This window comes from Leopardus geoffroyi, chromosome B2, assembly GCF_018350155.1.
Source record: "Leopardus geoffroyi isolate Oge1 chromosome B2, O.geoffroyi_Oge1_pat1.0, whole genome shotgun sequence".
NCBI lineage: Eukaryota > Metazoa > Chordata > Mammalia > Carnivora > Felidae > Leopardus > Leopardus geoffroyi.
The window spans coordinates 34,818,266-34,834,629 of NC_059332.1; the positions used below are offsets into that span (position 1 = coordinate 34,818,266).

Here is a 16,364-nt window from a genome sequence, read left to right on the forward strand (position 1 = left end):
AGGCCTTGGGATCCCACCGATGTTGCCAGCGCTCATTTACGAACATCTGGTTTAGATTACCAGCGCCATACTTTATTGTTCTGCCTCGCTTCATAGACCATTTAAGCCAATGTTTAGGGCAGGGATTCTTTTGGGTTATCTGAATCCATGCCTTGGCTTTTCTACTGGTCATAAGAAACAGCCTTATTTAGTTTTTTGTGCTTTCGTTTTCTGTAATGAGACACTTCAAAATGTGTCTTATATGATATTAGGCTGGTTACATTTGGGTCGCTCTGTAGAAACGAAAAGGCCACAGTGATGGGATATAATTGTTCTAATTTAGGAGAGGCTAAAAGAATCTTTTAAAAAAGAGGACTGATAGTACTAGGATTTTAATCTACACAAGGTGTTGTATAAGCAGCTTGCTTAATGGCAGTTGGTCTTTTTATGGTAACGTGTTTAGGTTTTAGCGGTATGAACGTAGAGCACCTGTACTTAAGTATTGGTGATTTGGTTTTGAACAAAAGAAGGCACGTGGCTCCACGTTTCAGAGTTCTCTCTTCTGTTGGCAAGTATTTGAAGGAGGAATGGGAAGGGGCTAACAGACTTTGACTCCACGTAGAAAAATTCCTGAACTTCAGCCTATTCTACAAACCCTTAGGAACTGACAGTGTAAAGGTAGTTTTACCCAGGGAAGAGCCAAGGCTTCCAAGTAAGTTTAATCGAGGATTTTTAGAGGAGTTCCTCTCCTTCATCTTCCTCTTTCTCTTCCTCTTTCTTTTTCTTAAATGACTTTTTGGGGGGTTGCCTGCCTGGCCCAGTCAGTAGAGCATGTGACTCTTGATCTCCGGGTTGTGAATTTGAGCCCCGCATTGGGTGTAGATATTACTTAAAAATAAAATCTGTAAAATAAATAAGTAAATGACTCTTTTGGGCCACGGTACAATTTTTAACTAGCCACCAGGCCTCCAAAAACAGTAGCAGCTTGAAACTCTTGACCAATATTAAGTATTGGTAACAAATGTAATTTCTAGGTGCCAAATGCACATGTGATCTTTTCCCCAAAGATGCTGGACTCAGAATCAATATGTCATCTTGAGTTTATTTCTTTTATTAGTGATAACGAATGGCAGACACACATTTACCAGATGGGTAAAGGGGAATGAGCTAGGGAGAATATCCTCTGTGCCTATAAGAGTTATTCTTTGAACAAAGTTACCTGGTGCATTCCTGATTGAACTTGCGACCTTGATCTCATTAACACCTGCTCTAAGGAAACATGAAAGGGGAGCATCTTGCCAGCTGCATCTTTTTGCCTTCTGGGTAGGTACTGTAAAGATTGCCTGGAGTTAAGGGCCTGGAGATCTGTGCATTTTGAAATTTAAAACTATTCAAGGAATCCTTTAAAAATTTTTATTTGGGATCTACCTTACCGTGGTAGATCCGGTCATTGTTTTGGTGCACTTGTGTTAAAGATATTAAATATTGTTGGTTTCTGAGTTAAAGTGGGTTTTCTCTTGAGTGTGTGCCAATTTGGTAAAAATGTATCACTTCTGTCCATCCGTTTTTGACCGTTGTAGGACAGTCATCAGGGACATTTGCTGATTATTTGTATTGTAAATGTCTTTTCTAAATAATTGATTCCTGGGTTACTTTTGGGTGTCCGAAAGCAGGAGTAAAGAAACAGGCTAAAATATAACTTGAATTAAAAGGAAATTTCCATTCAAGAAATGGGAAATAGGGGCACCTGGGTGGCTCAGTTGGCTCAGCATCCAACTCTTGATTTTGGCTCATATCATGATCTCATGGTGTGGGATAGAGCTCCTTGTTGGGCTCCGTGCTGAGCAGGGATCCTCTCTCCCTCTCTCTCTGCCTCTACCCCACTCGTGCTCTCTCTCTCTCTCAAAATCAATAAACAAACAAACAAACATTTAGCAAAATAAGAATTGAGAAGTGAATAGATTATGGAATGTTCCCCCAAGTTCCCCAGTTTAATGCTGGGAAACTCGTTTTATAGTATTTTCCTTTTCGTGAGTTCTCCATAAATACAATTAATGTAGTGTAATTAATGTAAAAGCCCGCAAAAAATTAAAGATACTTTGATGTAACATGGGTAGTTTTAATCTCATAAGATGTGTCCTTTTAAAGAAATTAAAATTTGATAGACTGTTTGCGAACATGCTCGTGCTGTTATTTTTTCCAAATCAGTTTATTGTGCTTCTTGCAGGCATGCTTCTTAGTCATTTGAATAATTTAGATTAGCTTTGTACCTCAGATTTCGTTACTGGAAGTAGCTGCTTCAGATTGTTTCTGTGATTTGTATTTTGTAATTCTTTATAAACTCTAAGGACTGTGATCACCACTTAATTTGGTAATCCACAGAGGGTCAGTCCTTTGTGCTAGGCACCTTCAGTTACACTGTCTCCTTAATCTTCTTCACAATGTGATAAAAATACGCATCCCCCTCTCTTTCATGTGAGGAAAATGAGGCTCAGAGAGGATTCCTTTCTTTCATTTATGTAACAAATATTACTTGAGGTGCTATGTGCCAGACAGTATTCCAAGTGCTGGGGTTATTGGAGTGAAAAAGACATAAGTTCATGGATCCAGGAAATCACAAACTGACTGTGGAGTTCAGACTTACAGCTGTTTGATTCCAAAATGCTTGTTGTGTTTTCAAATTGAAGTTGGAGCTTTATTTGAAAATATTTTGGACTTACATTGTTTTACTATCTTTGAGGTAACTCTTACATGAAAAATCCTATGTAAATTGACATCTAGTGTTTTAATTTTACTTTAATTTGAGGATTTTCACAATCACAATTGAAATAATGTAAAGCAATGTAAATTGTTTTAAACTTTTCCTGTCATTGGGGAGATGGAACATCTCACGTAACAAGAATCAATGATTAAAAAATATTGGAACAGTTGAACAAAATCGACTTCTAGATCTCAGTTACCTAAAGTACAAGTGGGGATGGGCAGAGTAATCAAAAGACCAAAGATCTTAAGCCAGGAGTATATCAGACTCAAGAAAAACAGTTATGGTTTAGATGGAGAAGGTAAAAGAAAATGATTTGACTTAAATTTAAAGCACGATTCAGAGCTGTTATAAGGTCACAGATACACTATTGGTGGGAATGTAAATTGACCTCAGCTTTATGTAGGACAATTTGACAATACTAAGATCCTTAAATATATCAGTATCCTTTGATGCTGTAATTCTGTTTGTTGAAATTTATTTTCTGGAAGGAAATACAAGATGTGCAAAATATATATTACATACACATGTACATGCACAGTTGCAGTGTTCCTTAAATGTCCAAAGATAGGAAATTGGTTAATTAACGGTATATACAAATGGTAGAGCATGAAATATATTTGAGGATATGAGAATAGTCATTATATAGTGACAAGGCAGGATAGAAAACTGTATGCAGAATATAACCTGAACTTATTTTACATATATCAGAAAAATCAAAGGAAATATCTCAAAATGTTAATGATAGTTATAATGGGTAGTACAGCTATAAGTAATTTTGGTTTTCCTTTTTTTTTTTTAAGTTTATTTATTTATTTTGAGAAAGAGAGAAAGCATGAGCAGGAAGGGGCAGAGAGAGGGGGAGAGAGAGAATCCCAAGCAGGCTCTGTGCTGTCAACAACGAGCCAATGTGGGGCTCGATCTCACAAACTGCAAGCTCATGACCTGAGCCGAAATCAAGAGTTGGACATATAATCATCTGAGCCACCCAGATATCCCAGTTTTGGTTTTCTTGTATACAGTTGTCTGGGTAATGATCTTACAGGTACCTTTCCTTTGGAATAAGATGTAAAGTTTTGGAAAGCTATTCTCCTTGACTTCCAAGGCCTTTCCCTTTTGGGTTCAGGCTATATAATTGAAGTTGCTTTTAAAAGCCTGATAGTTGAATGAGTGGAGTAACATTCTAATTAAAAGTGTGCTTTTTCGGGGCGCCTGGGTGGCGCAGTCGGTTAAACGTCCGACTTCAGCCAGGTCACGATCTCGTGGTCCGTGAGTGCGAGCCCCGCGTCAGGCTCTGGGCTGATGGCTCAGAGCCTGGAGCCTGTTTCCGATTCTGTGTCTCCCTCTCTCTCTGCCCCTCCCCCGTTCATGCTCTGTCTCTCTCTGTCCCAAAAATAAATAAACGTTGAAAAAAAAAAAAATTAAAAGTGTGCTTTTTCATGGTAAGGTTTTGAGCATTGGTGTATTTTACTTTCAGAGCTGTTTGTTTAGCTTGGTTGGTTAGAGCAACATGCTAATGAGGCCACTGTCATGGGTCAATTTTCATGAAGGCCATTTGGCTTTCATTTGTTTCATTTCCAGATATTCTTTTTTTTTTTTTTTTTTTTTAATATATGAAATTTATTGTCAAATTGGTTTCCATACAACACCCAGTGGTCATCCCAAAAGATGCCCTCTTCAATACCCATTGAAGGGGTATGGTGGTGGTATAAATGGATTGATCAGTATAACTCCACCACCAGAAAAACTGCTCAAAGACCATGGATTACTGAGTATTAAGTAGTTTTCGCTTTATCCTTCCATAAAGGTAGCCTTTTGAAACAATTTTTAAATTTTCTGATCCAAATACCTGATGATGATTAAGAAAAGTATCTGAATTTTAAGACTATTGTAAGAATAACACCAAGATTATATACTAAGAGAATATTTTGGAGCTCAAAAATATCAGTCTTGAAGACTACATCTGGAAAATTTTCATGGAATGATAATACGTTTAAAAAAAATACATGATGCTGGGGCACCTGTGTGGCTTAGTTGGTTAAGTGTCCTACTCTTGACTTCTGCTCAGGTTATGATCTCATGGTTTGTGAGATTGGGCACCCTGTTGGGTTCTGTGCTGATAGTGCAGAACCTTTGTGATTCTCTTCCTCTTTCTCTGCCCCTCCCCCACTTGCATGCATACTCGCTCTCTCTCAAAATAAGTAAATAAACATTAAAAAAAAGAAACATGATACTGTAATAATAGTTCGAGAAGTCTGACCTTTTTCTGCTTGTTAATCATTAGTCTATTAGTGCATATGTGAGTCAAGAGCCCTAAATCTTTTTGCTTCTTATTTACAAGTGGCTAAATGTGAGCAAATTCTAAAGAGATGAAGTTTTTAGTGGTAAAATATGTTATGGGAAATGATGTTAACAAGTAAAAATCAAAACCATAATATGGGTAAAAAATAAGTTGTAGTTAAATGTATGATGTTGTGGTGTTGTTGAACTGAGATGGTAGGATTTGAAATTCGTTCCTATTAAAATGACTAAGCTTGATGGGTACTATGGTTCTATATTTATTTACTGTCTGATTTTTCTGTTTTCTCATAGGTGATTGGTCTGTTGGATGTTTTTACACCTGCAAGGTCTCTGGAGGAATTCAATGATGTGTGAGTGAACCTTTTGCATTTGCCTTCCTTAGCTAGATGATGAGTGGCAGTCTATTTCTATTCCTGTTTAGCAGTAAACAGACTTCAAAAGATTCTTTATTCCTGCCATCCAGCTCTTCTAGGGGATGGGGATGAATACAGAGATGGTATATTATGTGTGGTGTAAATCTGCATGCGAGGGGTCGGTGCCCAAACTCCTGCTTTGTTCAAGGGTCACCTACATAGTTGTATCTTCATCATTTTAAGGCACATTGTGAAGATTCAGTAGTGAGTCCTTGCAGAGTTCCATGGAAAGGAGTATAGGGAGTTTTGACTATGACTTTTGTTCTCACATTGCCTGTCCCGGTTCTTAAAGAGACGCCTTTCCACGTTATATCATTAAATTTGCATCATTGAATTTACATCAAAAAACCAGGACCTGGTTTTATACAAGTTCTTCTCTCTTTTTTGTCCCACTTACATGTGGAAATGATACTAGACTTGCACACTCTTCTTTGAAGAACTGGATTTCTGTCCTGGGACAAGGGGTGGACCTCACGTGTTGAGAAAGCTGATGAATTGTGCTGATTCTCCCAGTTGTGACCATCTCTATTGTGTCAAGCCTGCGACCCACCCTGGAAAACAGACCCTGAGATTCTCAGAAACCAGTAATAGGGACTTGGGAAAATGAAGCAGGAGAGAAAGCTGCTACAAGGTTATTTATTTAGGAGGTCACTACTGTGGGCAGTCGGGCTGAAAACTGCCAGAATCTTCTAGGAAGCAGTTTGAATGTACCTCAGATGGGGAACATTTATCCCCTGGCCCCTGACCCCATTGGCAAGGGTTGCTCTATGGGGAATTAATGACCTCACATGCCCAGGTTGCACATGTATGAGTTCAAGATAGATTCCAGCAGGTGTTCTTGTGCATGGAACAATCTACTGTAGCTTTCCCAGTATCTGAATTAGCACACCTCCCTCCCATCCCTAATTCACAGATACACTATGCCGTAAGAGGGAAGTAACACCTTAAATTCCAGCTTTATTGAAATATAATTGACATAGAACATTGTGTAAGTTGGGTTCTGATTTTTTTTTTTTTAAGTTTATTTATTTCGAGAGAGAGAGAGCAAGCACAAGTAGGGGAGGGGCAGAGAGAGAGAGAATCCCAAGCAGGTTCTGTGCTGCTAGCACAGAGCCCAACTCAGGGCTCAAAGTCATGAACCCCAAGATCATGACCTGAGTCAAAACCAAGAATCAGATACTTAACTGACTGAGCCACCCAGGTGCCCCAGGTTCTGATTACAGTAAAACCTTGGATTGCAAGTAACTTGTTCTGCGAGTGTTTTGCAAGACAAGTAAACATTTCTAATACATTTTAACTTGATAAACGAGCAATGTCTTGCAATACAAATAGTACATGATGCCAAACATCACATGATCACAACTGAGCCAATGGTTCTTGAAATTCCCTTTGATATACAAGTGCTTTGGATTATAAGCTTGTTTCCAGAAAGAATTATGCTCACAAACCAAGGTTTTACTGGATTTATAAACAAGAATTGAGTTTATCTCTTAGGAGGAAATCTCAGTACCACTTATTGAATATTTGCTGAGCAGAGTGTTAGAAAAAGCCTCAAAATAATGGAAAACACTACTCTTTGCCCTTGACAAATCAAAATCTGGGGGCGAGGATGTAAATTTAAAACCCATTTGTAATCAAGATACGAATTGGCTATAGGACCTTGGACTAGTCACGTTGCCTGCCTGGGCCCCCAGTGGTTCTCTAATTAAACCTAATAGGCAAATGATGAAAATTGGGGTGGTTGACTTCTGAAGCTTTTTTGATACTGGAGAATCTCGGAAAACAGAATGGTGAACCTAAGGTTGCCTTAAGAAAATGTTTCATTGTTTATTTTTCTATAATGTTTGTATCACTGAAAAAAATTAGTGCTTGTCCAGGACTGTGGTTATATCAGAGTTTTCCAAAGTCATTTCAGAATTTGCATAAGAGACCAAACATCGTCGCCTACAATTAATTGCAAGGTTTGCAAATTTAAATACTTCTAGGGCCAACTAACATAAATGAGGCTCAGCATTATACACCTGGGAGTGGGGGTGTGTGTGGTAAAACAAAATACTGGTACTGTACTTCCTTAAAGTAGTCAAATTCACATTAAAACAAAGCAGGCAGATAAAAACCCACTATTCTGGCCACATCAGACGCGCTAAAGGCTAGAGTGGTTCTGTAGCCTGCCAGGTTTAGAGTAGGCTATAATTTTGAACATGAATTTTTTGTGCTAATTAATAAAATCTCTAGTTACTTTTCATATTTACAGTTGAATTTTAATCATGTGTTATGTGTATTTGTGCCTTTATGTTGCAGTTAGCATTTTTCATTTATCATACAATTCAAATACAATTTTCCTGAATTTGTAACTTCTTGGTTACTAGGCATTGTGCATACTTCATTTGTAAGACTATATACTTTTTTATTTAAAAAAATTTTTTTTTATTACGTTTATTTATTTTTGATAGAGACAGCAAAAGTGGGGGAGGGGCAGAGAGAGAAGGAGACAGAATCAGAAGCAGGCTCCAGGCTCAGAGCTGTCAGCACAGAGCTGGACATGGGGCTTGAACCTACAAGCCGCGAGATCATGACCTGAGCCGAAGTTGGACGCTTAACCAACCGAGCCATCCAGGCGCCCCAAGACTATGTACTTTTTTAAATTTAAACTTTATTTTGAGGTAATTTCTGCCCCCAACATGGGGCTTGAACTCAGAATCCTGAGATCAAGAGTCACATGATCTACTGACTGAGCCAGCCAGGCGCCCCTGTGAGAACATAACTTTTGAGAAAGGAACAATAGGTAGTGAGTTTTGGTCATTAGGAACAATGTGAATCTAACAGAGAGAGAGATTGTTTGGAAAATGTGGAGTTAAAATATGAATATATGAAGCTGTTCTTGACTGCCATATGATGTGGTTATACAGATGGCAAACTTTTGTAGTTTGGTGACTGAAAATCATTTGGACATTTCTCTTGGCTTTTGATGGTAATGTTTGCTGGGAGGTGACATGTATATGCATATGCATGCTTCAAATATTTAGTTCCCAATAGAAATCCAAAGAAATTATTTTTTAAAAAGTGTTTATTTACTTATTTTGAGAGAGACAGAGCACATGAGTGAGGGAGACAGGCAAAAAGAGAGAGGGAGAGAATCCCAAGCAGGCTCCACCCTCAGCGTGGAGCCCTATGCGGGGCTCAATCTCACAACCATGAGATCATGACCTGAGCTGAAGTCAAGAGTCAGTCTCTTAACCAACTAAGCCACACAGGCACCCCAGAAATCCAGAAATTTTAAATGGCACTGGCCATTTAATACTTGATTAGAACCTAGCCCCTAGAGAAAGCTGCAACTTTGTGCAACAATATTGCCTTTTCTTGGGGATGTCAGTTCTCTAATCAAGCTTATAGGCAATGAAGAGTCTTTGGACTCTTAGTGGGAACTATTTCCTCAAATTTCAGGAAACCTGAATTGTCATGGTAAGTGGAATTTTCTACTGCTTTTTGCATTTTTTGTTTTTTACACCTTCACACTGCAGGTTTCTTATACCTGAGTTCCTTATCTCTGCTTAGTTCTTGAAGAGGAAATAGTAGTGGGGTTTTAGAATCTGCTGTGATCTAGCAGAAGACCTTACAACAGGGTCAGCCAGCAACCATTGTTTTAGTGAAAACCAGTGTGCAAATTATCACCTTGTGTAGAGTTAAACTTGATAAAAATGACTGTTCATCTAACAAGTGTAGCTTTTTCCTTTAAAAAATTTTTTAACGTTTGTTTTTGAGACAGAGACAGAGCATGAACACGGGAGGGGCAGAGAGAGGGAGATACAGAATCTGAAGCAGGCTCCAGGCTCTGAGCTGTCAGCACAGAACCCAACTTGGGGCTTAAACTCATGGACCGTGAAATCATGACCTGAGCTGAAGTCTGATGCTTAACCGACTGAGCCACCCAGGGACCCCTAACAAGTGTAGCTTTTTTACATCATTGTAAATAAAAGCTGCTGAGCATACTGCATTGGTAAAGAGAGTTTCTGGATTTACATTTAATCTGATTTCATTCAGTATTTGAACACCCATCCTATGCTAGGCACGGTACTAGTTTCTGAGGAATGTAACAGTAAATAAAGATAAGCATGATCTCTGATGATCGAGTTGAGACTCCTCATAGGAGAGAAGAAAATGTTTAATAAACCATAGGCAGTGTGGTAGGTTCTGGAAGATCCTACATGATTTGTTCCTGTGCACTCCCTGACCACATCTAATATTCTTCCCACCCACTCTCTGCATCCATCCACTCTGGCCTCTGTGTTCTTGCTTGAATATGGACATCCACATTCCCGTGGGACCTTTATCCTGGTTTCTAATGTTGGCCTGAACACCCTCCCCACATATCCACATGACTGGCTCCTTCGTTTCTTTCAGGACCCACTCAAAGGTCTCTTTACCAGAAGCTCTTTTTCCCCTCACTAGCATAGCTTCAGCCTCCCACCGTCCGTGTCTACCCCTTACGCCATGTTGTTCTTAGCAGATGTTGCCATCCTACACTCGTGATTGTGTCTCTTCTCCCTCTGGCTTGCACGGTCTAGTAGAGTAGGGAGTTTGTTTTCTTCCTTGTTGAATCTTTAAAGTTTTTTTTTTTTTTTTTATGTTTTGTTTATTTTTGAGACAGACAGGGCACGAGTGGGGGAGGGGCAGAGAGATAGTCGAATCTTTAGTACTTAGAGGTTTCAGATGAGGAAACTGTGGTCGAGAGAAGAACTGAATTCTGTAATACTACATATGAAATTGCATACAACTCAGGTCTTTTGGCTCTAAATGTATTTCTTTCTTTCTTTTTTTTTTTTCTAAATGTATTTCAAATGACATTTTTCTTGATCCAGGGCTGTGATTATTATTTGAAAGTCTGCCAGCCTTTCTTACTGGGTAGATACTATGATCGGTTCCGTGTAAGATGTCACAACTGAAGGCCTTCCAGTTGTATGTGGTGCCTGTTTTTAATGAGACAAAACATAAATGTTTACCTAAAATAACTAAAGGACCAAGTCAAATTTCTAATGTTGAAGCAACATACAGGGTCTCAAGACACAGGAGAAACTCAGTAGAGGAAAGCCTCTAAACAAAGTAATAATTGGGTCTGAAGAAATAGGTAAATATAGATAGATGGGGCTTAGAGGTTGAAATTTATTCCAGACAGTCAAAGAAATGAAGAAAACGTGTCAAGTGTACAGAAAAAGAGATTTGATTGAATGGAGAATGTTAAAGGAGTTGATAGATAAGCATTGATTTTTGTTTTGTATTTGGATAAAAACTGTGTAAGTAAATTATGATTGATTGGCTTTTGTGGCAGAGAAGAGTTGTTTTCCTAATTTAGCAAATAAGCATTATCTGCTCGGAAGTAATGCTTTCCTCCATCACTGTGAAAGAAATACCCAGCCTCATTGTTTGGGCTTACAGAAATACTTTCATTCTTTGAAAATAGGCTGAGCGCCCAAGATAGGTAATGCAGGAAGAGAAGCAGTCTGGGAGAAAGATGAAGGAGTTAACTGTATCAACGGTATATTTGCAACTTACTTCCTTTGCAGGTCTGCTGCCGACCTGCCGAGGGTAGAGAGTTGGTGAAACTCCTTGTAGCTGTCTTCAGTGACTTACATTTAATACCATTGAGTTTTTGTCTGATATGGTCAATAAGATGTCCCCCTTTTCTCGGATGAGCTAATTTAAAAAGGTAAAGAAGCTTCAGGGTCTGGCTTAGAGTTTGGGTCCTTCAATAACTCTTTCCCGGGCGCCTGGGTGGCTCAATGGGTTAAGCGTCCGACCTCAGCTCAGGTCACGATCTCACAGTCCGTGAGTTCGAGCCCCGCGTCGGGCTCTGTGCTGACAGCTTGGAGCCTGGAGCCTGCTTCGGATTCTGTGTCTCCCTCTCTTTCTGCCCCTCCTCTGCTCATGCTCTGTCTCAAAAATAAATTAAAAAAAAATTTTTTTTAAATAAAAAATAAAATAAAAAATAAATCTTTCCCTTCGATTAACTCCTTCCTAAGTCTGGGTTGGGGCCCTCTTTTGTGTGTTCTCTAACACCTTGATATTTTATAGCTCTAATCATGCTTTCTTAGGAGTTTATATTCATAAATGCCTTCCTCTCATCTAAATTCTGTAACTCTCTTTTTCATCATTGCATCCCCAGTGCTCAACAATTAATATTTGTTGGTGGAGTGATTGAAGAAATAACCTTGTGCTGTCTTGTTTACAACTGGTTGATGATCTAATTTTCTGGTAGTATGCTCAGTATATTCTCTTTTGACTAGCTTTTTGTTTTTATCCTGTAATGTAGACCATATAGTAAAATATTGAGTCCAGGTTGATTGATGCAGATAATTTAGAGGTCACCTCTCAGTCATCTTTGCTTTAAATGAGGAGAATAGTTTGTTGTGAAATAAGCTGGCTAAGCTGTCTACATGGCTGCTAAATGGTGCCTTTACTCCTTACATTAAAACCATCTGGTCTGCTTACCAGATAAGATCTTTGGCATGAGTATTTTTAATGAGATGTATCTTCCTTGGTCCTACTAGTAATTCTATATGCATTGTCCTGAGTCATTAGATTCTGTTCAGTAGTAATTTAGTGCCTACTATCTACCAGATACTGTTCTAGTTTCTATAGATACTACAGGGAACAAAAATAATTTTGTCCTCCTTGAGCATTGTACAGATAGATAACAATAAACCACGAGCATAAAAAAAATTTAGTGTATTAGCAGGCAATAATGCTGTGGACAAAAAGAAAAGGTAACATAGGGGAATTTAGGAGTGTGAGGGCAGGGTGTGAGATGCAGTGGCCAATGACCTTCTCATTGCGAAGGTGAATTTTGGAGCAAACATTTGAAGGAGTAGAGGAATTAGACTCACGGATATTCTGGGGGAAGAGCATTCCAGGCAGGAGAGCATTCTAAGCAGAAAGAATAGCCAGTGCAAAGGTCCTGAGATAGAAGACTCCATGCTGAATTGGAATTTCAGCAAGGGGTCTCTGTGCCTGGAGTAAGGAGGCCAGTGTGGAGCTGAATGGAACAGGGGAGAGAAGTAGATGATGAGGTCAGAGAGATATTTGGGAACAGGGTTCTGGATTATGTAAGGTTTTATTCGGCCATTGAGGGGGTTTTTATCTTTATTCTAAATGAAAAGGAGAGAAGTGATATGATCTGATTTTTATTTTTAAAAAATTACTCCGCTGCTGTGTTGCAAATAGACTGTAATGAGTCCCAAGGATCACTGGATGTATTTCAGAGGCTTGTGGTTACAAATTGTCAATCCCTGTGATTATTTTAAATACTTTGTTTAAATATGGAAATATTTTTTTGCCTTGTGATGATTGTTTTATCAAATAGGACTAACAGTAGTAGACATGCCAATCTATAGATATAAGAGAGATTTTTTTTTTCTATGAAGATTTTTTCTGATTGTATCATGTTTTAAAAAGAAAGGTGGTAGGGGAGGAGTCTTGACAATTGGGTGTTATCCAAGAAGTACTTAATAAGTGAAGTTCTAAAATGGGGCACTGTTGAGAGTACTGAAAACCTCTTAATGTAGAGTTCTGCCTTTTTGCTGGTACAGTAGATTTTACTTATGATCACTTTGAGAGATCGTAATTTGTGCTCTTTATGTTTGATTTAATTTAAGGGAGACCATCTTCCAAGGAAAGTGAAGAACAAGATTTGAATCAGGCCATGAAATTGTCTTTTCAGCCTTTAGACTAATAAAGTCCGATTTACTTAATTCATTTTTTTAAGTGCATTTTTAAAATTTTTTATTATATGAAATTTATTGTCAAATTAGTTTCCATACAACACCCAGTGCTCATCCCAAAAGATGCCCTCTTCAATACCCATCACCCACCCTCCCCCCCCCCCCCCCCCCCCATCAACCCTCAGTTTGTTCTCAGTTTTTAAGAGTCTCTTATGCTTTGGCTCTCTCTCCCACTCTAACCTCTTTTTTTTTTCTTTTTTTTTCCTTCCCCTCCCCCATGGGTTTCTGTTAATTACTTAATTCATTTTTAAAGATGGGAGCACTAGGAAGGGAAGAGAGGGACCCATGTCTCTCCACTGGCTGCAGCCTCTATGCTCACAGCTCAATTTGCCCAGAATCCAAAGGCCTCCTAGGCCAAGGGCTCCATCATGCTGGGTATTTTCATCCTGATGTTCTTTGCCATCCTAGGCCTGGTCATTCTGGCCTGCATTATCTGTCTGCTCTAGTGGCTTGCGGCTGCGATAGGGAGCCCTCAGAACCGTTCAGCAGGGAGGGAGGAAGCTGACTGGTCGAGCATCCTGCTTGGCTGACACACCAGTGGATTTTTGTTTCTGGTCATTATTTCGGCTCCTGGTCTCCAGGCCAACGCGGGGCCTCTTATCAACAGCAGCAACTCTGCTGCCCAGCAGACCTCATCCAGAGCCTTCTGGATACGGTTAACCACTGTTAAGCAGGGGGTTTTTGAGCTGGAGATAGAGGGTGTTGAGGACACAGCTGAAATGTAGACCATTATGGAGAACTGCTCAAACATTCATCTTGATAGCCTTTCTTTAGGTGTAAAGGCAACTGCCTATGATGCTAAAATATGTTCTTTCCTCTCCCTGTCACATGTGGGGAGGGGGGTCCCTTGTAAGTTCAAGAGCACATTGTCTATCTTCGTCTATGAAGTAGTCACTTTACCAGTGTCTTTACAGATTGCACAGTCTAAGGCTGTGTGGTATCCCTGTCTCACTCTGTAGCCAAAAGGAACTTGTCATTTGAATTTAAGATTTATCATAATTTTTACCACTCCATACCACTTGTGCCCTAGGTTCTCATTTAAAGAGAGAGATGGTTATATGGTCCTCATTCTTTGTGACTGGGTGAGTTATAAATTCTTGAAATAGGGTATCTATAACTCATCTTGTTATTTGAGAAAAATGTCTCTCTTACCCTAAATAAATGTCTTTAATTTTGTCAAATATTCCTTTTATGGAAAAAAAAAAGCTTTCAACTTACTTCTTTGTCCAATTAGGGTTGAGGAAACCATGTATTTTGGAATCCAGATGAGGCTTGGGCCCCAAATCTGTGGTAGTTAATTTCTTTGAAAAGTCCATCATAATTGTTCTACATTTGATTTTCCTTTCTAGCTTAAAAATAAACAGAGAGAAAAAAAAGATGACAACTAGATAGCATTCCGGCTTTCTCAAGTCAAACCTCTGTTAATTTATTTGAGGTATTATGAACACTGACAATAGTAGTCATGTCTTTACCAAAATGTAACTAAATTTGCTTTCCAGAGACAAATGCTGTAGAAATGTGGTTATCCATGAATGCTCCTTTTGGAATAGACTTATTCAAAATGTGTTCATCTACATTTTCTTTTCCCTTGTTCACCGTTTTAAAAGTTCATACCTCTTCCATAAACATTCAGTAACTTTGCATGATGCTTGCTTTTGTCCACTGTTGGAAGGTTTATTTTTGAAACCTTTCAGTATATGATGAGCTGGAATTTGACAATTGGTTGTTGTGAATTAGTTTTTGGGATTCGTGGAAACAACATACAGTGATTAGGTTACTCCCTGCAAGACATTTCTGCCATGAATGCTTTTTAGTTTATTTAATTGTAGCCTGGCAGCAATGCATGATAGTTATTACTATATAGACTCATTAATTTAATGTTTTGACGGTCTCACCCTCTGCCTGGAAATTTTACTGATAAAATAGATGTGGTCTCTGATGGGGACAGTGGTGGAATATTCTAATTAAAAGCATGCTCTTTGTCTCTCAGGCTGTGCACTCAGTGGTCTTCTGGCTATATAGGATTTCTTAAAAAACTTTTTTTCTTAATGTTTATTTATTTTTGAGAGAGAGAGAGACAGAGTGCGAGCAGGGGAGGGGCAGAGAGAGAGGGAGACACAGAATCTCGAGCAGGCTCCAGGCTCTGAGCTGTCAGCTCAGACGCGGGGCTTGAACTCACGAACCACGAGATCATGGCCTGAGCCGAAGTCGGACACTTAACCAGCTGAGCCATCCAGGCACCCCTGGCTGTATAGGATTTCTTAAGTCATTGGTAACCATTTAAACACAATAGTTATATTTGAAATTACTATGGTTGTTTTGATAATACTGCTTAACATCCTTGTGAACTAGAACAGGCATATTAGAGAGTTAAGATTTTTAGGTTTTATTTCAAGACAAATTAAGGGAGATTCTAAGTGGAATCATGTAGAACAATGTTCTCTTTGTTTACCTTTTCTCCTTAAAATTATTTTTTAAAATCGAGAGAATAATCCTTGTTCTATCCAAAGTCATAAAATGTAATTCTTTGCAAAACACTTATAAAATAGAAATTGGATTCTCTCTTCCTCAACCTGAGCCTTACATTTTGTCATAATTGATATTATGCATATGGCAACCATTATACTTGATCTTCTGGGAGAAGTCCTGATTTCAAAATATTAACCAGTTATTGATAACATTCTCATATTTGTCAGATTATGTGTTAGTTGGGGCTAAAAAAATACAGTGACTGTGATTAAGATGGAATATTGCTAGGCTTTTGCCAACTTTCTTCTTTCAGTAAAGATTAACTTTGATAGTAAGTATCAAAGTTACTTACTTTGATACCGTCAAATTACTTAATTGAGAATTATTATGGAAATTATCTAGAGATACTGCTTCCCTGATTATTGTGACACTTAGAAAACTTTTTTTTTTTTAAAGAAGATCATTCTTTTGACTTACGTTTGAGGTCAAATGGAAGAATTTGGAAGCAGTATGTGCTGTGATTAAGACCATGGTCCTGGGCGCCTGGGTGGCTCAGTTGGTTAAGCATCTGACTTCAGCTGACGTCATGATCTTACGGTTCGTGGGTTTAAGCCCCTCATCGGGCTCTGTGCTGACAGCCCAGAGCCTGGAGCCTGCTTCGGATTC

General features: G+C 38.8%; 1 protein-coding gene across 7 annotated transcripts in view; it reads left to right on the plus strand.

The window, feature by feature from the left end:
* Positions 1-16,364, plus strand: part of MAPK14 (mitogen-activated protein kinase 14) — a 75,875-nt gene that overhangs the window by 27,627 nt on the left and 31,884 nt on the right. For all 7 annotated transcript variants that reach the window (XR_006717866.1, XR_006717865.1, XM_045500790.1 and 4 more), the window contains exon 3: positions 5,333-5,391. Coding sequence is in view for 5 of the 7 variants with exons in the window: in XM_045500790.1 (XP_045356746.1) it covers positions 5,333-5,391 (59 nt within the window). In the remaining 2 variants the exon portion in view is untranslated. The remainder of the gene's footprint in view (positions 1-5,332; positions 5,392-16,364) is intronic.